Source organism: Dermacentor andersoni, chromosome 4 (genome assembly GCF_023375885.2).
Source record: "Dermacentor andersoni chromosome 4, qqDerAnde1_hic_scaffold, whole genome shotgun sequence".
Lineage (NCBI taxonomy): Eukaryota > Metazoa > Arthropoda > Arachnida > Ixodida > Ixodidae > Dermacentor > Dermacentor andersoni.
This window is the reverse complement of record NC_092817.1, coordinates 87,183,244-87,208,718: the sequence shown is the minus strand read 5'-3', so window position 1 is coordinate 87,208,718 and position 25,475 is coordinate 87,183,244. Positions and strand designations below refer to the sequence as shown.

The 25,475-nt window shown below is 45.0% G+C and overlaps 1 protein-coding gene across 1 annotated transcript; it reads left to right on the top strand.

The window, feature by feature from the left end:
* The first annotated feature begins 9,084 nt into the window (after nucleotides 1–9,084).
* Nucleotides 9,085–19,498, top strand: LOC126536431 (protein pinocchio-like). The gene is made up of 4 exons (XM_050183390.3): nucleotides 9,085–10,405; nucleotides 15,726–15,915; nucleotides 16,578–16,707; nucleotides 17,242–19,498. Exons 1-4 carry the CDS (start codon nucleotides 10,333–10,335, stop codon nucleotides 17,323–17,325), a joined length of 477 nt encoding a protein of 158 aa, XP_050039347.1. The 5' UTR covers nucleotides 9,085–10,332; the 3' UTR covers nucleotides 17,326–19,498.
* The last annotated feature ends 5,977 nt before the right edge of the window (nucleotides 19,499–25,475 follow it).

The window sequence follows — 25,475 nt, the reverse complement described above, 5'->3', positions numbered from 1 at the left end:
TCTACACGTGGGTCGCTTCCCGGTCGGTTTATTTCGCTTTTATTTTTTCCACGAACCAGTTTTTGCAGCACGTATACACTCTCATGAAAAATAATACCGTGGCTTTAATTTGACTTTGGTCTGAAGCAAGTTTCTGGCACCAAATATAGCTGCGCGCGCAGTCTTTCGATGCGGAGCGAGGAAAGCCCGGATTTTGAAACATTCTATGCCTATTGCATTGCTTTTCGCGCTTCGTGCGTGGTCAGAGCGGCACTTCGGCCGCGTTATCAAGGGGCTTTTGTTATCAATGTGATCAGTCGACCTTGACAGACGAATAATAAGTGTTACATATAATTGAGAGGAAGGAACAGCTGCGAAGCTGCGAAACCTTCCGTATAAGCAAGGTGATGCGCTGTCTCTTCGGGTTGCGGCAGGCAATGCAGTTGTTTTCAAACAGTCGATTTAAGGGCACTGCTTATGATGCGGTATAAAAGCGCAGACACGTGGTATTTTTCCTATTCGGTAAGGTCTCTCCCAGTCGGAAAAAAAATGTACGCAAGAGTACGTCGCTGAAAACGCCGCACTTAGATGTCATTAGGGGGTGCCTACAAATGCCTCATTTATACTTTGATAATTAGTGCAGTACTTGTCGAGTTAGATAATTAATTGCAACTACCGAATCAAATCTCACTAACGAAAGAATTACTCGCGGCTACTCCACTCTGCTGGAAACAATATGCACTATTTTTCCTTCGAGTAACGCAACTGCTCTTTTTCATGTCTTGATGCGTGATAGTTGGGGCACCCTGTATTATTCACTCTTAACCGAAATAAGGCCAAGCCGGATTCACTCGAAATCAGAATCAACAGCCGTCATGCGAAGGAGCACTTATACTCGGACTCACAGAAAAAGAAAAAAAAGAGAGAGAGAGAGAGAGAGAGAGAGAGAGAGAGGGAGACAGAGAGAGAGAGAGAGAGAAGTTGCAGTTTCGCTGTAAAGGCGAAGCAGTATAAGTGATAGCGATGTGTATGACAATTTATTTATTTATTTATTTATTTATTTATTTATTTATTTAGCATACTTCTAAGGCCCGAGGGCATAACAGGAAGGAGTGGTGAATGAAAATATTTCCACTAGTAAAAGAGAAAAAATACAGTTACAACAATTAAAGAAAAACAAGTAAACAAAATGTTTCGTGAATGGCAGTCTTAAAGCTGTTGATGTCGGGGATGGCGGCAATGGAAGCGGAAAGGTGGTTTCATTCTTTGCTATTCTTTGGAATGAAAAATTCGCTGTAGGAATTAGTCCGACGAAATGGCACAACTTTACAGTTATGATCTGAACGCGATGGCACGTAGACGGGAGGAAGATCCGAAGGAATTACACGAAGGAAGATCACACCACCGAGGGACGCCAGATTTTTGGTGGACTCAGAGTGGGAAATGAACTATTTCCGACTATGAGGTCTTGTAAATTCTCACATAAGGCAGTCACTTCAGTGAACAACTGTTCGAGGTCACACGAAGTTTCTGCAAGTGCAAGACTATAATATATATATATATAGTTGACGAAACGAAGGCGCACACTTCAGAAAATTGTATTTTTATTGTTATAGCGTTTCGGCCGTGCGACGGCCTTCGTTAGAATAAGGTCTATATATATATATATATATATATATATATATATATATATATATATATATATATATATATATATATATGTGTGTGTGTGTGTGTGTGTGTGTGTGTGTGTGTGTGTGTGTGTGTGTGTGTGTGTGTGTGTGTGTGTGTGTGTGGTTAGGAAAGCTAGTCGGGCCCCTGCCTTCGCCCCCCCCCCCCTCCCCCTGAAAAATGAACACTGTCCGCGTAATGATAGCAGCTGCGCAGTTCTCTGCGGCCCTTCCATGTACGCTGCGTGTAGGCCGAGGACGCTACACAAAGGTGCTTCCAGATTGCTCTAAAGAATCGTAATAGCTTAGCTACGCCACAAAGCCTAAAGCCTTGAGTGCCACTTTATTGTTCCGATCTTTACAAAACTGCACTTACTAAATCTGCTAGCCTGAATTCTCGAAATAAAGGGCAAAGATACATAAAAATAAGCAATATTTTACTAAGTAGAAGCAGTTGCAAACGGAGATAAACGTACAGGGCGAGAAATATACACATGAACACAAGGCTAAATAAGGTAAGGGAAAAAAAGTTCCCCACAGAAAGAGAAGGACCTGAATTTACGGTCCCTTTCCACGCGGACGGCGAGGGTATAAGTGCGTCACAACTGACGCACGACAAGAGAAAAATCAAAGATGGCGCGTGTGGCTGCGCAAGTGGATCAAATGTGCCGGCGTCTATGCAGAACGCACTGAGTTCACGGATGCAAACAGAAGAGAGACTGTATACACAATGCCTACACGCCGACTGAAGCAGGCGTGTTTCCGTGTCCGTCCCGTTGCGCTGAACGAAACTTCGCAGGCGGGCCGCATTTTTCCCGGGAAAATACCAGTGGCCAGAGACATGGATGGAAGTTCCATTTAAGCGATTATACTGCGCGGCGGTGCGCAGTACAACTGCTTGAATGGGTATTTATGCGCATTCTGTGAACTGATTGCAAATTACAGTACATGCTGCGAGATTGGTGGGAAAGAAATAGCACAACAGGTGTGCGCCGTATCGACGATTGATATTTAGATGAGAGTGATCGCGCGACGAAAAAGCGCTTTACGGTGCGGGTGAGCCGCCCCATCGCTTCATTTTCCCGGTGGGACTCGACAGATGTTTCCGTAAAACACCAATGATTAACCCTAATTATGCATAATCTGCATTTGCTTATTAGCCTTATCACTCTCCTAAACGCAGTCGCGTTTTATGGCCAATTCTCACGTATACCTTTCCTGCCACAATGTTGGGCAGGAACTCGCTAAACTTGTGGTGGCGACTTCAGCTGTCTTGCTCCGTTAAGTTGGCACATTATAATTACTTTGATGAGAATATTAGAAGGTTCGTAGCTTAAGATTTTCGCTTAGAGTGATTTGGGAATCAATTGATCAATCTAAATTTTAATTTTTCATTTCCTTTTATACAATGAAAGGGCTTAAATTTCAGACTTTTTTGAACTGCGGGAGGGAGGGATCCGCGGCCAGAACGTACGATATTTTGCTGTTGATGCGGGCGGCATCGTCTCGAAGCTGCGGCCACCAAACTGTCCAAAGCAACATTTGCAAGGCGTTGCGCATCTTTTCGCTCAAACGTTCAAAGGATTCAGCGTGGGCAAAATTATTACTCTGCAAACGTTTTGAGCTGAAGTCGGGGCTGCTTCAAGCATATATTTGGTGCTCTGAAACTGTACGATGTGATAAACATGTTACTCTCTTATTTTCAGAACTTTCCCATCTTTGATATCCATTAAAGTCAGGCTACACGTTATGCATGCCTCGCATGAATACCTTTGAGCGATATTGCACAATGGTTGTGAAGTTCAACGTATCATCACTTCGCCTGGCTTCCAAGTCAGCTAAAAAATTCCACAGTCTAAAAGTGCTTATCCAGCTGATAACCCGCCAACCTCTCGTCGTGTCTTCGACACATGGGGACCCACTAAAACAGTTCGACCCTCAGGGACAATGGTTTCCTTCGGTGCTTTGTTTTCCTTCACTGCATGCTGAGGGTGAGGAGCTGCTATGGCGGTGACTAGGATTGTCCACGCCACACCGTAACGGTGGGGAGAGACCGACAGAGCAAACCCAATAGCGATTTGTTGACTGCAACAGTGGAATATAGAGCGGATGAGGGTGGAAGACGCACTGCGATTTTTCCACCTATGGTACGCCCCGGACTGTGACGTCATCGGGAGCGTAGGGCGCCACAGATTGACGTTCGGAAAAAAACTGCGACGCGTTCCACGAATGGGGTCGTCCGCGCTACGCGTCGTGGCCGAAATCGACCGCCGGGCATGCATGCAACGGAGTGAGCGTGACGAACGGCAGTCATAAAGGCAACCGGGTTACAGGCAGAGAGGGCGGAGAAAAGTCGTTTCTCGTGACCCATTGTCGTCAACTGTACACTCGCAGGCGCTCGAAGCGTCGTCGGGAGAGCCTGAGGCGCGAATGGTCACTACATTTTGCAATAGCGTTCGCATGCGAAGGATGGAAAAACTACGGCTGACGCGGGGCAGTGTGTCACGACCCTCGAATAAACGACCAAGAAAGCGAGAAAGAAAGAAATATATTAACGAAGAAAGATGTGTCTAATTCATCGAATGAATGAATGAATGAATCAATCAATCGCATGGCATCTGGTCTTGAAGGATATGCATTTTACTAAGGATGCACGCTTGCTAGTTCTTGTGTACATAGAAAACTGACGTCTTTTTCTTTCTTTCAGCATAAATGTGCCGCATCAAATTTCTTTCCTAAATACGAGGGTCGTTCAACTCAATTCGGGAAATTTCTTTCTTTCCTGGTTTAAATGTACGCCTAGGCTGGAGGTTTTGTATCCAGTAGAAACTTGCACCTGTGTCATAACCTGTTACTGGTAGACGGCGCTCATTTCCCGCGCTTCTGAATAGATTGTTATTCAAGATGGCGGACAACAGTGTGAACGTCTACGTAGAACAGCGTGTTGTGATGAAGTTTTTAGTTAAGGATGGCATAAAACCTGCTGAAATTTACGGAAGACTTCAGGCTCAGTACGGTGATGAGCCACTCAGTTGCAGTAAGACATTTGAATGATAAAGCGCTTCATAGATGGCCGTATCTCTATTACTGACGATCCCGGTCGTGGTGGATCACAGCCCACGGTAACCATTCCTAAGAACATTCAGTGCGTGGAGCCGCGGATCGTAGACAATCGTTGCATAACCTGTCATGAAATTGCAAGGGTGTGTAATTTGTCGTTAGGAGCAATGAACACTGCTCATTCATGATCATTTGTTGTTCCGAAAAGTGAGAGCACTCTGGGTCCCAAAGCAGCTGTCTTCTTTTGACAGACACAGAAGAGTTAAAATCTGTAGAGAACTGAAGGAACGCTATGAAAGGGAAGGCCAGGAATTTCTGAATCGTATCATGACATGGGACGAAACATGGGTTCACCATTTCACCCCAGAATCCAAAAGAGCATCGATGCAGTGGAAGCATACGGAATCACCACATCCCAAGAAATTTCGAACAGTTGCATCTGCTGGCAAAGTGATGGCAACTGTATTCTGGTATAAACAGGGAATTATTCACGTTGATTTTTTACCCCACGGTATCACTATCAACAGTGAGTATTGCTGCCTTGTTCTGCGTGGGGTGCACAAGAGTTTACGGAAAGAAAGTCCGGGTTTTATCACAAAGGGTGTGGTCCTTTTGCAAGACAATGCACGACCGTATACCACTCAACACACATTCCAAACAATCTAGAAACTTGGCTTGGAGATATTACCACACCCCCCTATAGTCCTGACTTAGCACCAAGTGATTCCACCTGTTTGGGCCCTTGAAGGAATTCCTTGGAGGAAAACATTTCAACACTGATGATGGAGTGATGAATGGTGTCCTACAATGTTTCCGTGGTAATAAGAAATCTTTCTATGCCGAAGCATTCCAGGCGTTAGTTAATGGCTGGGATATGTGTATAACTGTAGCTGGAGGTTATGTGGAAAAATAAATCCCTTTTCCCACACTTTGAAATTCGTTCTTCTATTTGTTTTGTTTGTTAAATGTCGCAGATTGACATGACCGAACCTCGTAGATTAACTCGCAGATTGGACCCCTAGAGCACTCGCCCAATCAGTCGGCCTCTCACCTCAAAATTGTCATTAACGCTGGTGGCTGTGGCAATCACCTTCGATTTCGGGAAAAGTTTGCATCTCCTTGCGATGTAGCTACGTTGTTTGGATTTGTACTTATCACGTCAGTCAATTATTTTGAGTTCTTGACTACGAAGCATCGTCACCGAAGCACCGTTGAAGTTGTGTGGCACTAAATATTGTTTACTAAAACAGTCCCGAAAGTACTGGCAAGGCCGCGTGCCACAGTGCGTGACGCATGGTGGCACAGACGAGAACGGAACAGTGAATTCGTGCGATTACATACATTGACATCGCGGGCGCATGATCCTGTGTCATCGTGGGATCCGCCCTGTACTATCATGGAAGCTTCGGGCTGGGTTGGCCTAATGTGAGAAATTATGAAGACAAATCTACATGCGCAAAGCATTTCAACGAAGCCAGGCTCGTATTAGCTTCTGCGTAAGAGTTGCATGAGCAAATCACTGGTGCGAAAATGTCATTAGAAAAGTTAGAGCTCTCTAGCAATTTAGCACTATTTACGTTTAGAAATGCAGGTTGCGAGGGAAAATATTAACTGACTACGCACTTCTGGCCACATTGAAGAAGAGGGTCGGAGATCAGCGGAGAAATCAATGAGAAGAAAAGTGAAGACAAGACGAAAGCAAGTGTTGGAACCTTCGTTCTCATAAATGAAATCTGTGCTGGTAATGGCTCATGAAAAGAAAGGATATTCTTTTACATTGATGGTTGTAAGTAAGTTTGCGGTGGTAACAAGCTTAGGCAACACAAGAGAGCTAGTACTTTGTGGACTTAAAAAAAATAGAAACGAATGCCGAAACACACAAAGAAAACGTGACACATGAGCACATCAAAGTATCAACCGATTTCTACTACAAAAGATATACGTGATAATGAATATCACGTAATGCGCATGCATGCGCGAGGCTTGCTCCACATGAAATCCTATTCATATCGGTTGCATATAATTTCTAATTTAGTTTTTTTTTTCTACTCTACAAAGCAGCTGGCGTCTTTAGTTAAGGTCCCTGCGATGAGCTGCATGATTATTTTATTTGAGGCTGTCTCATTTTAGAAATTAACGCACCATTAAAAAAAAAAAAAAGGTCTTCTACTGTGGTCAGCAAAAGTCTGGTTCCTACGGAACGTGCGAAAACGTTAAAGCTTCTTGTAGCGGCGGCTGTTCAGCACGAGAGGTTGACACGCATTTTATTGATCGAGCAGGTCCACGTGAACAACCCCTAAATGGCTATGATATAGACATTCTATCACACAGCCACCGTGATCTTAGCCAATCTTTTTCTCAGAATTCGACATGTCCAATTTGTGCTATCAGAAGTGTTCGTATAACATAATGCAACAGTATGCGCGGCCGATAACATCGTCCACAAGACCCGCCAGCTGCCAATGCGGAACAAGCTGGCGTGACTCAAGTACGGTTTCTTTCATCCTCTTTCTTTTTTTGAGTCAACGCGCCGGCAGCTCGTTGAGTAATCGGCCGCTCGCGCCTGCCTCATCGCCTATCGAGTCGTGTAAGGCGCACACTACGCGAGTTACCATATCAGGCAGCGCTCATATTTCGTACTGTTCGGCAGCGTGTCCTCTTCCTTCGTGCGAGTTACGTCTGCAGCATCCCGCCTAAGTAGTCGGCGCTTCCCGTAACCTATACTTTGGCATTGTTTCGTACCTGGGCTCTAACACACACACACACACGCACGTACGCACGAACACACACACACCCACACACACACACACACGCACGCACGCGCACACACGCACACACACACACACACGCACACAGACACACACACACTCACACACACACGCACGCACACGCACGCACGCACACGCACACACGTCGTCGGGCGAATCTCGGGCTCGAGTACGCCTACACGCTCACTCTGTCATTTCCTCGCTGAGCACGCATTCCAAGAGGTGGTTCCGCTGTTCGATCAGGAACTTCACTCACGGCGTTTCACATAGTCGTTGCGTCAGCATATAATACATGGTAGAAGTAGCATGTCTGCCCGTGAATCCGTGCTGTTCGAAGCCTATAGTTATTGCATGAAGGTATTATCGTGACAATGCTCAAAATCGTCGCGTGCGTTAAGCTGGGCCGCTTTGAAACGAAGGCCACGAAAGGTTTGCCGGTGGAACATTTAAGAGGAAAAAACGTTCTGGACGCGAATCTGTGTAAGAGCTCCAGAAAGCAGTCATCTGCGACAGTGTTCGCGTCTTCTTTTATTACAGTCAAAAGAGAGTGAAGTATTCTCTGATGATAGAACACGTCGTTAATGAAATGTCGACTCTTTGCCGTATTCTGAAAGAATACTCAAGTATATTGTCGGACTCGTAGGATTCACGAACTCTTAATTCTGAAGCAGCAGCGTCAACCACTTCACTGCTGTACCGACATTGCGCTGCACCTTATATAGAGTATATCTGCAATGCAGAACAATGTCTGTACTGTGGGATATAAGCCATTATGTCTTGTCCTACCATTTAATATTCAGCCAACTGGCAACAAGGCCTCCTGCAGTTTAACAAGTTTGCGCTAGTTTAATTTCTATTTCAGTTGAAGTAGCAGGCTCTTTTGATTTTGGTAGGTGTGAAAAAGCCTTTAACAACGGAGAGAAAGAGATGAACAGTGAGGTTTGAGAAACAGTAAGCAGTCGAACGCACGAATAAAATTTAGGAAACTGATACGCTCAACTCCTTTGGAGAATATTCTAGGGAGTTTAACGTTCCAAAGTTTCGACCTAGCAATATGCTCGCTGTCGTGGATGGGAAATCAATTCACATTCAACCAAATTACTGCGTCTGGATGAACGTACAGCAGCTGGCTTGTACGACTGGATGCTGTAGTACAGGTCGTGTGCTGAACCCGACAGGAAACCAATGGCGTTCCTGAGCGCCCAGTGCAAAAGTGTTACCTGCTCGGCTGCGCTATAAATAGCTGTGCAATAGTGGTTGAATACTCGGCTTGGAAGCGTAGGATTGTTGGTTCGATCGTAGGTCTAGTGTCTTTCTGTAGGCGCGTTCTTGGCCTCAGTATCACAAGCCTTCTGATCTGAGCGCCACTGTAGAATTACTGTCCATTGCCCGTAGAATTAGTGCCGCGGTTAAAACTCGCAATGAGAGAGGGTCATCTTCTTGACACACTCAGCGTTTTAAGAACAAAAATAGCGATAAGGAGTGCAAAACATCAAACACATAACATCATCATCGACAACAAAAACATCAGATAAGGAGTACAAACCAGGCACCTACGTTCTTAATGTCAACAGAGTGCTGCATAAAAAGGAAAGTGGAGGAGAGTAAATGAGCGGCAGAAACGATTCGAAACAAAACGAAATAAGAAAGCGGGGAAGCAGGCGAGGTAGCCATCTTAAAGACGAGGCCAGCATGACAGAAAACCTAATGGTTGCTCTGAAGATGCATTGTACCCATCTTTTTGTTTGTTCTGTTTCCTTCATGCCAATAAATGTGTTTTTAAACGCTGGAGAGAATTTAATACCTTGTTTCTACGTCATTTCTGCCAGTCGTGCAACCCAGGAAAAGGAAAATCCCGTCAGTGTTAACGGGCGGAAACTTAAAGCGTGCTCAATGTTGCCAAAGAGCATTCAAGAAAGCAGCCAGCTTGCGCGCTCTACTGGCGACAGTGCGTCGGAAACTAGCATGCAAAACGCTTGGCAATGACAGACCGACAGACAGAAAGCAATCTAATGTGCGAAATGAGAGAACAAAGCGGCAGAGGCATAGAAAGGGGGAATAAGGTAGGGAAACGAACCATGTGAAGGCTTTTATTTTGTGCACGCGGCAACTTGACTCAACCAAACCATTCCAGAACAAACTGCCACAAGCCCTAGTGCGACACTGCTAGCTAGCAGTGCTGACAATAGGCGTGTTCTTTCTTTCGTAGTTTCCGAGTCGGAAACATGTAATAGTCGGGAGGCGCTCCAACGCACGTGCATGCTCCGGGCGCTGACGTTGTCAACGGACCGTCGCAGCTAGCGTTAACCCCGAAAGCTTTCAGCATCGAGGGAAAGGCCCCACTCCGTCTCTTTCAATACAAAAAGAAAAGAAAATACATTGAAAAAGAGAAATAAATAAATAAAAATGAAAAACAAAAGAACTCCCGGCATGATCGGTCTTTCCCGGTTCTGGGCCATGAAACAAATAGATGCTGTAAAAGCTTATTACACTACGCGTTTCTGACCGAAGAACTCCGGTGCGCGCCGGCTCTCGAAGAGAGCAGCCCTGCCAAGAGTAACTGCGCATGCGCTTCACGATCCTCCGCGACGTGGCGCGAGTAGCGCGCTCGAAATGAATCGTCTGCTCCGGTCGCGTTGCTTCAGTCGTCTCCTAGCCAGCGTTGAGCGCGCATGCGATAGTTTCGGGAAAACCGACAGTTCTTTTGATCGCGCGTGCTTTCTGAGACGAAATTTGGATTGATTATAGTGTCGATACTATCACAGGAAATCACGAAGGTGGTACCTCGTCGACACCTGTCGCTAATTCATTCAGCTCTTCCTGACGTTCCTGTGTCCACCAACTGGGATAATTCGATGGCCAGCGGAGTTATAGTGAGCTACCCGTCTCCGGCGCTTCATGAGTCGCGCCCCGCGGTCTTCAAGAAAGGTGAGAGCCACTTGTACAACTTCCGTTTGGACTTCACGACTGACGTCGATAACAGCTGCGACAGTCACAGATACAATAATGGGACACTTTGTTGTAACGATATTAAGCAAGTACAATTGCCCCCCCTCTTTCTCTATCTCATGGAAAAGACGTCGTTGACTTGCCGTCCTAGTTGGCACCCGGGTACGACACTGCACAAGCGGTCACTGTTACCTTGGTATCGTTACGGTACCAGGGTACCAGGGATTTAACGAGAGAGCTCGCTCCTCTGCAACTTTCAACTGGGTCAAGCGCGCGACCTGGCACCATTGCGCCACGCGTGCCCTAGAATCACCAGATGCAGTCGTTGCTCAGCTGAAGCACAGATACACAGCGCGCTGAACATGCGAAAATCCTTCGTCCCACACGCAGCAACGAGCCTATCACGGTGCTTGGCTTATCCGCCGAGACAGGTGACTCCGCGTGCTTTTGGCGCGATAGTTGGTCCTCGCGTGGCGTTATGCGAAGCCGCGGACTCGGCGATCGCAGGTCAGCCTACGTAGCCCCCTGCCAAGCTAACTTGAGCCGTCCGCTTGTCAGCCGTTCCTGCGCCGTGCTGTAGTGCAGAAACTAAAATCATGCCAACAGGAAAAACAGCCAGCGAAGCCACAGAGCAGGTTACGCAGAACAGCGCGTCTCTTCAGAGATCACGCATAGTCCGCGTGCAACTCGTGCGTATGGTAATACGTAGGCGTCAAACATTCCTCGCTTTCGGAAAAAAAGAAACACGTGCCGACGCGACCGACGGCCTTGAAAGACTGCGATGCTTTTCAGACCACGTCCGATAAGACATAGTCCTCTCTCGATCGAGGGGTTGTTGCACCATAACACGCAGAAGTGGCTATATGTTTGGGTGTAAAGATGTGAACGTGAGTATACTGCGCATTTGAACGTAAGATGATCACCACAGAGTCTGCTTAAAGGTAGCTGCGCACAATAATAAAAAGAAAATCAGATAAAACGCCCAGCATGATTGCATGTGTACTTTCGATTTACTAAACTGGGCATAGAGTACGCGATAGGCAACTTGCGCAGGAAGTCCAACACGGGTGAATATTCCACGTTTCTCGCCCTTCTAAAGCAATCCTCTTTATTACTGTGAACGTGGGGTGCTCAGTAAGAAGAGTGAGAAACAAGCTTTCTTCCGAGGACGATTTGCGAGACGAGGGGTTCCAACGTATAGCGTAGTCGTTACCTCGAATCTTGTGGTGTTCATTCTAAGATTCTCGATTGCTCTTCGGAGATAACGGCGCGTTGTCGTCGTTACTGCTTCTTTGTGCAACTGTTACTGAAAGGCACGTAGTAGGAGGAAAAGGCCTAAAAACAATGCCGACCAATGTTAGAACGTCGCACAATCTCGGGACTGAAGATTAGAGCACATTAAACTCGCATCATGCGTTCCGACTGTCTCCTCCACGAGGACCACTTGGTCAATCCTTCAATCATTCCGCTTTGTATAGTCACCAAGCTCAGAAAACGAACCTACTCCATTTCTTTCTTTTTTTTTTCTAAGTAGAACATTTCGGATGCAAGCGCTGACTCATTCTTTTTTTTCTTTCCGTGCGCAATATTTCGCGAGAGTTCAGGCTCGGCCATGTCGGCAGTCTGCAACGTAACGCATCTTACGCTCCAGAGCCACACTTGACTTAACGTCGTTGCTACTTATGATGAAACACGCACGCATGGCAACCCTGAGTCAGACCCGCGGCCTATAGAACGGCTCGTCCCACGCGAAGGCGAGGTCAGGTGAACAACGCATTGAGTTCTATTGCCGCTTCTCGCCAAGGGTGAAAATTCTTCCGAATACAGGTCGTTGTCGCGGACACATTTACAGCGCTAGTCACCCCGCGAATGATCGGTTCTTTATATTAATTTCATGTTAAAAGCCGCGTACTCGCATTCAAGTATACTCATATTCAAGTACACGCGTCAGAGCAAATGTCAGGGAAGCCGCTCGTCACCGACAGGTTGCTCGTTTCCGCGATCCACCATTGCTCCGGATTTCCTGCTTGATCGCGCTTGCTTAAAATAAACTTCCTGGCATTAGACATTATTATTACTGAACAAGGAAGTTTTATCGTTGACTTGTAGTTTAGCGGGGAGGAAAACCTAGATTTTGGAAGTCTGTACTTGTAAGACCAGCTACAATGACGGTGCAAGAGAAATTGCGCTGTGGAGAGTGGGTAGAGCTCGTGCAGATAAACCGAATTGTAGATAAAAAAGAAACACACAGCCGCTGAAGAGGATAGCAGAGCGCCGTACGTTCTTTACACTGTTTACTCTTAGCACGATGAAATGCACCTTAGAGAGTGAAGTATACGGAATGCAGACAAATATGTTGGTGAGGGAAAGAAAGCACGGATTGGCAATATCGTATATGTGTACGTAGTCATGGAGGCCTTGCGCGCACCAGATCATTGCCATTTCATAGTTTTTCTTAATAATTTTCGTCTTACAATTTTGTTTACTGATCTGTTCTGGCACATATTCTGCTTCTTGGAGAATAAGCCGTGTGTTAAATGTACCCGCAGCACGCCAACGTGCACTCTTCTTTGTCTTCGTCTGCTTTTAGCCTTACTTGCTTATAAGGAACTCGAGACTTCGAATGTAATCCTACTGACTCAAAATTTTCCGAGTTCCGAACAGGATTGGGACCTTGCTAGTGAGAGAGCACGGTTGCGTTTTAGCTTCATTTTTCTATAACAGACATGGTATCACGCTCTTCTTCGTTTTTTAGGAACAAAGCACACATGGGGATTTCTGGAAGGCGACTGATTGGGTTAGCGTATGTAGTGCGCTGTCGCAGGAAGCCGGTTGTCTTACCTGCGAGATTGCCAAATAGATATTTTTTAGCGCAGATTAGGCGGTGTTAAACTGTGTAAAAATGGGAGGTTGGCGGTAGCACGCTTCTGTCCACACCATTTCGCTGTGGCAAAAACAAGAACACAAATGCAAAAACAGCATAAAGAAAGAAAAGGGGGTATAAGTTAGCCCGAGGGAACTAACACATACGTGAAAGTGAGAAAAAGAAAAGCGATATCAATCAAGAAAAGGACAGAACGATAAATGTGCGTCACTCCAGATGTGCCCGACCATAGTACTTTAACTGTATGCTGTATTAGTAACGAAGTCAATCAGCGCTCATGGTTCGTTATGGCTAACACTGATGGATGTTATCTGTACGCGCGACAGGCGAGCCCCACCGCCTAAACAGCAGGGTTTGATCAAACGGCGCGACGGTGGCTGAGATCATGCATTCGTGCCTTGCGTTTCAGGGACGGCAGCTGCGAGCACACTGCGCTGTCAGTCAGGCGCCATGCGCTTGTTTTTGTCTGCAGAGGACCCGTACCGCTTAAAGCAATGACGACTTGCTGGCAGCGAGGTCCTTCTTTTTTGTGCGGTGGTTGTCGGGAGTGCACACGGCACGGGATAGTTGCGATGCACCTATTAAGTGCGTTCTTAGAGGTGAAATTCGAAGAAAAAGAAAAGAAATTCAACGTTTGCAGTCGCTGAGCTGACAAGCAGAAATTGTTATTCAGGTCACTGAATAAAGCAGTATTCGCGGTTCTATGTTTTTAAAAGGGCACCTCGCGGAGGAAGTTTGGCCAGGCAATGGTTGCAGAGCATTCAGCCTTACGACGGTTCATTCCTTTATAGTCTGTGCCTGATTGTATCCCCCTCTGTGAAACGAGTGGGATTCAAAGTTACCAGTAATGGAAATTGGCAAAATTTGTGAGGACCAATATTCAACATTAACTTTAATGACAGGGAGAAGCAAAGGAACGCAGGACATGTGCCGCATCACAGTTATTTTACTTGTCCCCGTCTTAAGTTCTGCTGTAGAGGATAGAGGTGGATTCGTCGGCTGTCCTGTTTTCATGCTTTCAAAGTAGCTACATGAACGACTAACAAGAGATGTCATAAATGTCTCGTTCTTCATTCTGTCGTTTCACTCTTCCACACGAGCGCCGCCTAACACTAAAACCAAAACTTACTACTGTCGCCGCCTTTCGAAAGCGACTGTAGTGATCTTATATAGTGGCTTGATTGTGTAGAGATGGCGAAGTGTTGTAGTACTGGCAGTGTTTTCAACTAAATACGTCGTTCGAGGGAAGGACCTCCTGGATTGACGGTGTTAAAATACCGAAGTTATTAGTACTTCATCGATTTATAATCGCAAACTAGACTTTTTCATAATTATTGTTTAATGTAAGGGTGTATTTATGAAAAAAAGATGTATTGTCCATTGCCGTGGTTTTACGAAAAGCAGCAAGAAGTTTGGTTCTTACTATTTTTGCTTACAGTGCGCTGTCTATACTGTGTATCGCTAAAGAGAGAGAGAAGAAAATTTCCACGACAGACACTTGCACACTGAAAAACGCCACAGCCGCTTGATTGATGCAAGATGAAACCGGGAGGGCTTCGTCATTGGCACGTTGCACTGATCGCTGCTGCGTGTACGTTCCGGTTTCAACTGGATTTAATGACAGCGCTTCTTCCTTCTTTCTAGAGGCTTTGCCAGCCATTATGAAACGAGCTGCTCTCGAAAATAAACTCACGGAAACACTTTGATGACGGATGATGTAGTTTGGATTCGGTCGGCTCGGTGCTTCTGGGAAAAGGCGTTTTGAGAGCTTCTGTCAGTGCCAAAACATAGTATAATGGGCTGACAACAAGCAGGAAAAAAATGCACATTCCGTCTTCATTACCTCGTCAAGTGAGCCTGCGTGTTTGTGAGGTCAGCCAGTGGAAGTTCGTAATAAACATTTAAAAAAAAAAGCGCAGTACGTGTGCTTGAAGCAGACGTCGTAGAGTGGCAGAATTATTTTTTCTTTGTGTTTATAAACTGCAGCTTCTCGTTATACCGTTACCTTCTTGTAAATTGTAAAGGGGAAATAAATGCAGTGTACTTGAACGTCATAACCATTTGAAGAGCGTGCCTTAGTTTATTGAACATCGTTATTTAGGTGTTACTTACGATATGACATGCATTTTTAATCACTACTTCGCGCTTGCTCGCTGAACCATTGCCATAACATAGGCGCATCAGCTAGCATCACCTTGACGACGACACCTAAGATAAGACCAAATTTCATTGAAATAAGAAAGAAGTAAATAATATATTATAGTACTATAGTTTAGCGCTGTCAGTGTCATTGTGCTCTTGGGAACGCGATTACATTTCACCTACACTTGTCATTCGCTCCGAACAGCTAACAATATTCGCACATCACTTGTGAAAGGCAAGAATGACGCTTATGACGCCTCATTTGCTTTACAGACCGACGCATCCGGCATTCAAAGTCGGACCCTGTGCTGGTAGCACTTTCGCACAACTCGTTCGCGCGGTGCCCAGACCGGGACAACTGCTGGGACAGCATCGAGGATCGAGCACAACAGCAGCTGCAGTCGGACGGCTCCGGCGCGATTACACTGGAGGGTCTCAAGAGCGACTACAACTGCTGCTTCACGTGAGTTCCTCGTGATTCTATTGCGCATCATGAGCCGGTCGTACTAGAAGACGAATGTCCTTCATTAGAGTGTCATGAATCGGCTTTCGTATGGAGCATCCTGTTTGATTTGCCTTAAGATTTTGGACTCAAAGGGGGGAGGGGGAGGCGCCAAGAAATAGAATATAACACAAAATAAAATGCGGTAGTTATAAGAGCTGTTAACTGGAAGTGGCCATATTTATGGTAGCAACAAGAACAAAAACGATACGCCAGCACCAGGCGGCCTCAATGTCATCGGTGAATTTTCGTGGAACTTTCAGTGATCCCTCCAGGTTAATGCTAGGATCGGATAATTTCTCATAAACAAGGCGCTGTGAGAGCTGGTACGAAAGGAGACGTATTAATGAAATTCTTACAGGACTGTGTGGTTTTTGTCGCTATTGACGAATTTGTAATCACAAAATTCCGTTGGCATATGTGGTGGTTAACAGTGATAATATTTTGCCTGCGAACACTTTTTTTTTATTGTGGCTTAAATTTTTTATGTTACCAGTACAATAAAGACATTTCCCAGTAAGTCATACAAGGCTAGTGGAGACTTTTTTTAAACTGTATGCGAAATAGTATCAAAACATTGGCAGCGAAAAATCATACTAAAACATGTGTTGTACATATTGCAGGTGTGGGGTGAGCTGGTCGGAGGATCAGGCTTGTTTGGACTGCAGCGAGTGTGGAGGATACGCCCTGCAACGTCCCTGCCCGCACTGCAATGGCAGCTGCAACGGAATGTGGAGCAGAGACTTGGATGCTGTAAGGCTTCTTTACTTCTCGATACGGCACAAAAATTATTGCTGGTTCCCCCTAAATCCGCATTCTTCGCAAAGCCATCTTTTGAATATCTTAGTAACACTTCATTTGGGCCTAGTTGGTACATAATTCTCCTTGAGTCATGAATTATTATGCGTTGTCAACAAATATGACAGATCAGTTCTACGGAAGCCAACAAATGTGTTGTTAATAAATTTGTCAAGTTTGCGCAATTCTACTGTGATGGTCTGCTGACCTTGCTGAAACAAAATCAAGATCGCAGAGCGATCCATTTTGTATTTTGTAATCAGTCGTTTTAATTGAGGTAAATCAATTTTGACCTAATGAGGGTCAGTCTTGTCCTTTAGTCTTGTGAGAACAATTGAATCACCTAGTAAAACGAATTTTAGTTTACACTTGCTATCGTGGCCCACCAACATTTGAACGCGATGATACATAAGGCAGCGCCCTGCTTGCACGTTAAGAATGTGCATCTTGGTAAACATGTGCATCTGTTTCTTTTTTCGTTCCAAACAGACCCACAAGACGAGGCGCGCCCAGTGGCTGGGAGAGTGCAAGAATGCTCCCCATGGTAACGCACCGAAGATCCAAGACTCTTGAGTGCTGTCCTTTCTAGGATGGCTCTTGGTGGGCGGGCAGCACTTCCATCAACTGTACATACAGCAAGTGACCCGTGGCAACCACGATGTCGTTATTCGTCCCGCCTGCTGCAGGCCGATCCTGGGGTTCGACGAATCGCAAAGACGAGATCATTACAGCGTACGCGCCGCTACGAGTGTTGCCTGCTGCACGGTGCTTTCTGCATGAGCATTTGGTGGCCACGGACTCTGCTGGACTTGTTGCGGTGTGGCGTCCTCTGAACTTGCGTGCGTCGTACAACAACGGCATTGTGCGTATCGGAGATGCCAGCGGCACGATGCCGTCGTCGATGGACGACCAGTGAGTGGGATACGTGTGGCATCCAGAACATTCCAGTTTGCACAAGGTCGGCTGCTTCCGCGCGAGCGAGTTGGGAGAATATGAGACATTGGGATCTCGAGGGATAGTCTGTACATATTTGTTGCTTGTTTTCCGCTCTGACCGTATTTGTCCGTGCGCATGTTGTCTGGCCTTACAACCCCCCATTTGAAGCTTCCGCTACAATGAGGCCGCGGTCATCACGTTATCAAGTGTAAAAAGCATGCCTAAAACTGTGAAATGCCTATTCTTGTAAAGAACGACGTGTGCGGAAAATGTCACTGTTGTTGATTTTGCAATGTTCCTAGTTGTTATTCCTAGCCGTTTACTTACGAGAGATCATGAGTGAGAAGATTTGTGACCAGCGTAGCTTTGCGCTTTTCCTGCAACGCTAAAGTGGTGTATTTTAACTTTCAAACTATTGCCTCATAATCAACAGGAGACGAGCACAGCAGGACAAATTTACATACTGGTGGCAACTGCATGAGACCAGAGGCAGCATGTGTCAAGACTTTCTTTCTAGCACAAGACGATCGAGTTAAGCAGCAGCTATTTCATAGAATTGTGCCATTGTTTTTATCGCGGTCTGATATCAGCGACATGCGAGCGCTTAGTCAATTCCACTGGAACCACGAGTCGTGGTGTAAATACATTTAGCATCTCTTTCCGGTCAACGTGCTATAAAATTACGCGACCACTGAGCGCCAAACTCCGGCTCATTGCTGCGCTGTAGCAAGGCACACACGTGACGTAGTTGGTGATTTATCATGGCATGGCTTGACTTAGCGACTTACAGATTGTCACGATGAAGGTATAACAACCTTTCTGTTAAGTTATTCGCTGTCACACCAAAGCCTTTGCTGCCATTCGTGCATAGTTTCCGACTAGCTTCTTCTATAAAGGAAGGACGCTCAAAATTATGTCTTTTATTGTTTGCCAAAAATGTTTTTATTCTGCAGCAGTGCATGCATAGAATCTCTCACTGTGAACCAAATGCGTCACCGCCTTTAGACTGCTATTGTCCTACCTTCAAATTGGAATTTCAGGAGACAGGCGAACAGTTTAATATTAACGTTCTTTTTAAAGAACCTGTGCTTTGGAAGAGTGCCTCAGGTAGTCATACATGTGAGACGAGAGTGCCTTGGATATGCGAGGAAGCAATTCACAAAACGTGTATTTTTGTAAGTGGATATGACAAACGTTATCAACGCCAAGGCACGGTCTGTGGAATATGGTCACGAAAGGAGAGAACTTAAATATGCCCACAGTCGCTTGACCGGGGAGGCTGAAGCAGGCCGATGGAGTCCACCTGAATGGACGATTCCGCTTGCTTGTCGGGCGTTCCATGCATGTGTTCTACGCTGTGGCAGGTAGCATCCGTGATATCTTTCTGTTTTCAATTAATTATTCGACGTGTCATACACATATTTACGGTAATCACTCAAAATTGCGCTATAGTATTTAGGGACTAAGCTTTAGTAAGGCATATTAGACAGTGAACACGATTAAAGACAACTCGCAGCACAGATTATTAGGAATGTACTCAAAAAGTGCAGCTAATTGAGAATTAAATGAGCATTCGACTTTTCAGATTAGAAAAAGTTATCGCCCGCAAGTCGCGTATACTGTGCAGGCCGTGCTTTCAGTCTTCTACAAGCCCGCAGCAAAACGTTTGTGCCACAGATATCAAACTTGTCCTCCGGTGCACAGATATGTCCATCGTGCGTGTCTTATTTATTGAAATATGTCTCGCGGATCGTGCATTTCTTTCAGAGTGATTATGATTTGCAATAAAAGTTATCACACAGATACCTGACACCCGGACTATCTCTGAATTGATCTTCACGCTAACGGCACTGCCCTGAAGTGATGGTGTTGCTCAGAGCCAGGCAGCAGGTTGTCTGGCGGCGGTGTGGCGTCCACATGTGCTGCCTGCTCTTTCAATGCTTTTGCAATTAAACAAAAAAAAAAAACACTCGCCGACTACGTAGCTTAGCGATTTATGTGTAAAGGGTGAGGGTCTGGTAATTTCAAAGGTGAAACCTGCTCAGCTGCATAGAGGGTGCTTCACATAATTTAAGTCTAACTTTAAAAATACACAAATGCCACGTAGCTGGACCTAGCCAAGGCAATGCTGTTTGCCGACACCGGGAAATACTAAAATTGCAACCTGACTGGCCGCTGGAGGCACATTGCGTGTAATCGTGGGCGTCTTTCACGCTCGGAAAAAACGCTTTAGTGTAGCAGGTATTGAGCAACAGAAAGCAGTATCGGGAGTTTTTCATGTTGCTCTACAATTTTCTTGTCGCCACTTTTCATCTAAGTATAATAATTCAGAAATTCATTAATTACGAATAATTATCTCATAGGCGGATTGCAAAAATAATCTGAATATCTCCAAATGATACAAAACCACATTACCTTGGTTCAGCCCAGCTACGTGGCTGCTGCATATTTATAAAGTTTGACTCAAATCACGTGGGACCTGTATGTATATTACCTGGGAAACTCTGTATATGCTCAAAAAATATACGCGCTCTGTCACTTGACGCTATGCAGGTAAGCAGTAATAAATTCACGCCCCAAATGTGAGCAATGAGACATGAAGTAAGCTCCAACTCTACATGCAAATTAACTTTAGCGAACTGTGTTTATTTTTACTACAATGCCTTACAAAATACGCAAGACATCGCTATTGCGTTCCAATTACGTCGGTATTCGAGGCGCGCGCCGTTTAGGGGACGGCTCCTTAGTAAACGGGACAAGTTTCTAGCAGATAAATTTTGCGAGTTACTTACTGTGCATTACCACTCCTTACTGGCTCTTTTCTCTATCGATGAGGTGTGTTGTCTCGTGGACTTTTTATATCCGTGTCGTTGTGTCTGCACTAAAACAAATGAAGCCCTTTTGTTTTTTTCGTTTTACATTCTTCACGTTAGGGCCGGACTCGGAGAATAGCCGTGATTAAGTCACTCGTGAGTCGAGAATCTGTTACAGCCCGGCAACTTCACTCAGTGGCGGCAGTGGTGCGACACCGTCTGTCTACTTGTACTATCACACCGGAATTAATTGTCACCACGAGAAAACAAACAAACTAGAAAGAAGGCACATTTATTTATCCGGGTTTGCCACTGTCTACGTACTACTGTTAACCGAGAAAGTGTTAGTGGGACAAAGATAATGTTCAATAGCCTGGTAAGGGAGCAAGAACTCAGGATCGCCAGTCAGCCTCTAGAGTCCGTATAGGAGTACGTTTATCTAGGCCAACTAGTCCGAGGGGGAGTCTAATGATAAAAAGGAAATTTACTCAAGGATAAAAATAGGTTGGAGAGCTCCTTGCAGGCATTACAAAAGACCCAACTGGGAGCTTACCATTGTCGTTGAAAAGAAAAGTGTACAATCATTGTATTCTACCAGTGCTAACATATGCGACCGAAACTTGGAGGTTGACAAAGAAACTCGAGAACAAGTTAAGGAGTGTGCGAAGAGCGATGGAACGAAAAATATTACACGTTAACACACAGGAACAGAGTGGTGTGGATCAGCGAGCAAACGCGGATAGCCGATATTCTAGTTGACATCAAAAGAAAAAAAAATAGAGCTGGGCAGGCCATGTAATGCGCAGGGTAGATAACCGGTGGACCATTAGAGAACGGGTGTCAGGCGCAGTCGAGGACGGCCGAAAACTAGGTGGCGTGATGAAACGACGAAATTTGCCGGTGCAAGTTGGAATTAGCTAGCGCAAGACAGTGGTGATTGGGGATCACAGGGGAGGCCTTCCTCGTGCAGCGGACATAAACATCGACTGCTGATGACGATGACAATGACGATGACAATGACGACGATGTACCAATAGTGGGATTTCTGACAGGCGCATATTTCTTGCGCATCGGTCACTTATCACATCATTCAGGCATTAAAAGCAAGTGTAAGATAAGATGAAAGATAATGGTCTTCACTTTGCTGCTTTTGCCGCTTCGGCCCACCACGGCCGCTGAGTGGCTATGGCGTTCTGCAGCTGAACACGATGTGGCGGCTTCGATTTCCGGCCGTGGGGGACGCATATAGCCGCATTTTGATTGCTTCGAAACGTCTGGCTATCATAGTCCCAGAGTCAATTTTGGACGTTAAACCAAACTAGTTATCTAGTAAATGAATTAAATAATAAATAATTAATCGGCCCGTTCGCGTATCACTTCGGCGTTACAGTTGAGTGCGTGAAGATCGGGCGAAAGAGCCGCGGGCGTTTCGTCGTGCAAATCCCGTGGAAATCGCCGTTTCAACTCGTAACCGCCGCTGTGCCCTTCAGCTGCCGAACACCGGCTCACTGGCTTCATTATGGACAGCATTGGTCGCTATTTCCATGGTTGTAAGGAACGTGCATTTGTTGAAGTACCCAAATTTTGGCGCACGCGAAAGGACCCCAAGTGTATAGTCGAAATAAATATGGACCCCTACACAACGTCATCTTTCGCGGCCCTTCGTTGACGAGGGATTCGAAAAGACATGCACGAGTTCACCAACAAATCCATGGCCCTTTCGTCGCCAGCGATCAGCTATTGCGCACAAATGGAGCTGCATTCATTACGAGATACCTCCTTGCTATTGCGCAACTCGCAGGAACGTGCATTTCCGGAACCTTCTTCCAAACTCTGACTGTGTGACTGTGACTTCGCTTGTGACTCAGAATGAATCAGGCCAGTCACGTGAAGTTGCAGCGATGAAAACCGGCTTTTACAGTGAATCGCTCTTGAAACCGTGACGCGTCGCACCAAGGGCTACAAAGAGAACACCGCCGATTCCGCGAAGTTGCATTGGTTCTCACGAAGACAGGATTCAATAATTAATGCTATGTTCAAGCTAATAAGCAGAAAATTCGCATTTATTAAAGTAAAGATTTCTAGATGAGTCCTACCGGATATTTATGCCGTTGCTCTGCTGCTGCTGTAATGCCGAATAGCTCAAACACAGAAAATAACAAATAGGAAATACCTGCCCTCCTGGTGAGATCGAACCGTGCTCTCCCCGTCTAGAAACCTGATGCCGTAACCATTACACCATCATAATTTCTTTTCATTCATTGTCCTTATTTCATGGCACGAATACTTTTCAAAGAAACAAAGAGAGAGGTCGGAGCTATAAAGTTTTTGTTTTCAGTGGAACGGCGACGCTGACACAAAAATGTAGCTCCATAAGGCAGCGCGCTATACGGGCCGTTTTCTCCTGACCCGAGCCCGACCACAGCCAATGCGCAGTTAAACCGTGCCCGGCTCGGCCGTTTTCAAACCTGACCTGTACTGGCCTCGGACCCGGAAGTTTCGGGCCTGGCCCAGTTCGGCCTAATAGCTTTTTAACCTGAACGAGGCCTGGTGCAGTACTCGGTTATTTTGAACATGCTAGCGGCACACAGAATAATTGCTGGAGACTTGTAACTGCGAAACAAACCAACAAAAATGAAAAAAAAACACAAACGACATCGTTTGTTCAGTGTGTACAATCGTTAACGTGTGATATGAGCACCAGTACTATATTTGCGAAACTTATTTTATATGGCGGTACATAACGAAGGCATACTATAGTAGTACTCTTGCACACACCGTTCGATAAGACTCGAGCCAGTAAACTTGGCGGGAATGTAAATTTAAGTACACTGGTTTACTGGCATTCATAATTTTGTAATAGACGGCCACCAGAATATCATCTAGCTCTACTGAACATGAATTGCTGACACGCTAGGGTTTACGCTCATCTGCAATCGCATTGCTCCATAAAAAAGCAATGTCTATTAGTTTTTTCGGCCAGCCTTCTGTGAGGTCAGTGTTTCAGTCGACAATTTTCACATCCGTGTTGTTTCGTAACAGAAGTAAATTGGCGCTCTTTATTGGACTTCTCTTTAAACATGTAGGTATTTAAGCACATCACATGCTCAGGGGACGCAACAGAGTTTATTATTCCTTCCTTCATCAATTTCTGGTGCGTTGTTCGTTTGTTCACTAATTCCTGGTGAACCTGCGTAGTGCCAGAAAAACAAATATATGGAAGTGAACAAGATTGGTCTGCCACATAATTTGCGAAAAAGTAATTGAAAGGGAATAGGCATTCAGCGAATGAATGTTTCTGCGCCATGATTTCTTTTCCACGTCCTCTTCTTCACTAACGTTGCGATATTTTTGAAGCCTTCATGGAGGTTAGGAACATTTATCTAACCGCCACAGACAAATTCAATGATGTTGGACCAATCATGCGATAAAATACGGCAGTTTATTTGACCCACTTAAACATATACTTATGAAATTAAATAGATTCCAGTAGCCAGTTCAACAATATCCCACCACACTACCTAATTTGTAAATGAATATTCCAGAGTTCACTTGTTACGATGATAAACGGCCTCTTTAAATAAAGAAATGCTTACATTGTGATTCATCGTTGCGTTTGCTTCAACTTCGTGCTTGCACCAGTTGCGCCACTTACGATATTTCAAGGTGGCTCGCGTTTACTAATCTCTTCTTGCATTGATTATCACTTTAACGTTGCCAATTTCTCAAACCTTCTTACCTTTCGCGTTCACAACGCACCTCGCTACAGCCATTATCACGCTTTTATTACGCTGCTATACATCATAATCATATCGCGGTTTTGGCACGTTAAACGACAGAATCAAGAAAAAAAACAACAACTTCGTATGGTGATATAAGAACATATACAAGGTGTTTCAGCGAACACTTTCAAAAATTTTTTTTGATTGGCTGGGGCAGGTAGCATAATTCTAGTCCGTGAGCTGATCTACTGAAAGAGGCGGGCATTACTCAAACAGAATATTGAAATGCATAATCGACCAATTAGCAAAAATTCACTAATTAAGTGTATAATTAATTACTTTATGGCACTTATTGCAATTTACAAATTCTAGCACGTGAGAGTGGAAGGCATATCCACATGAAAAGAATTGTGCGGATGACATCATTTACAAGATATGGGCAGTCAAGTTTACGATAAAAACGTGCTGTCGTTCTACTTGCTTTCTTAACAAAACGCTGTTTCATGCATTGAAGCACAAAAGTATGCAACGCCCAATGCATTTCTTTCCAAATTTCTGGAATTCATATCTCGAAACTGGTGCCATCCTGATAACTCGTTCCAAGTGGAACCTCCTTGCGATCTCCCCGGCTATAATTAGTAGATTTAAATACGTGCCGTGAAGCAATTAAAGTGAATTAGTGACATTTTGTTAATTAGTATTCATGCATGTCAATTTTTTGTGCAAGTTATGTCCGCCTTTTCACTTAGGCCAGCTCACAAACTATAACTGTGCAATCTGCCACAGAAAACTAAATAAAAATTGAAAGTGTTGGCTGAAACATCCGGTGTGAAACATGTGTTCATATGATCATATGAGATTATTGGATATGTGGCATACGTGCCATATGCGATTTTCTGATAGCGATATTTTACGTACTTTAGAGCAACGCACTTTTATGTCTCTTTACAGTGATTTTATATAGTGCCATGAATAATTTATCGCATGATGAACCGCTAATTGCCATGTATTTGGTTCTCTTTGGTCATAGCTTTCCCTTGCGCTACAACACTCTCTATCATCATTCGTGCATTCATTTTTGTTGCAGATCCATTTCGCGGGAAGTAAATACCAACTTGGTGCTAGTCTCAATAGGCATACTCTTTTTTCGACAGTCAATAAAGAGCAAACTGAACAACATAAGCCTGAATAGCTATTGCTCGTCATACATTCAAGACGAGAATAACCATGCAGGCTCTTCCCAACTTTATAT

What these genes read in the sequence shown, in the direction of transcription:
- LOC126536431 (XM_050183390.3), top strand. Translation starts at nt 10,333, where the DNA reads ATGGCCAGCGGAGTTATAGTGAGCTACCCGTCTCCGGCGCTTCATGAG. An exon ending in GACTACAACTGCTGCTTCAC is followed by an intron (nt 15,916 to 16,577) that starts GTGAGTTCCTCG and finishes TACATATTGCAG; the next exon opens with GTGTGGGGTGAGCTGGTCGG. An exon ending in GGAGCAGAGACTTGGATGCT is followed by an intron (nt 16,708 to 17,241) that starts GTAAGGCTTCTT and finishes CGTTCCAAACAG; the next exon opens with ACCCACAAGACGAGGCGCGC.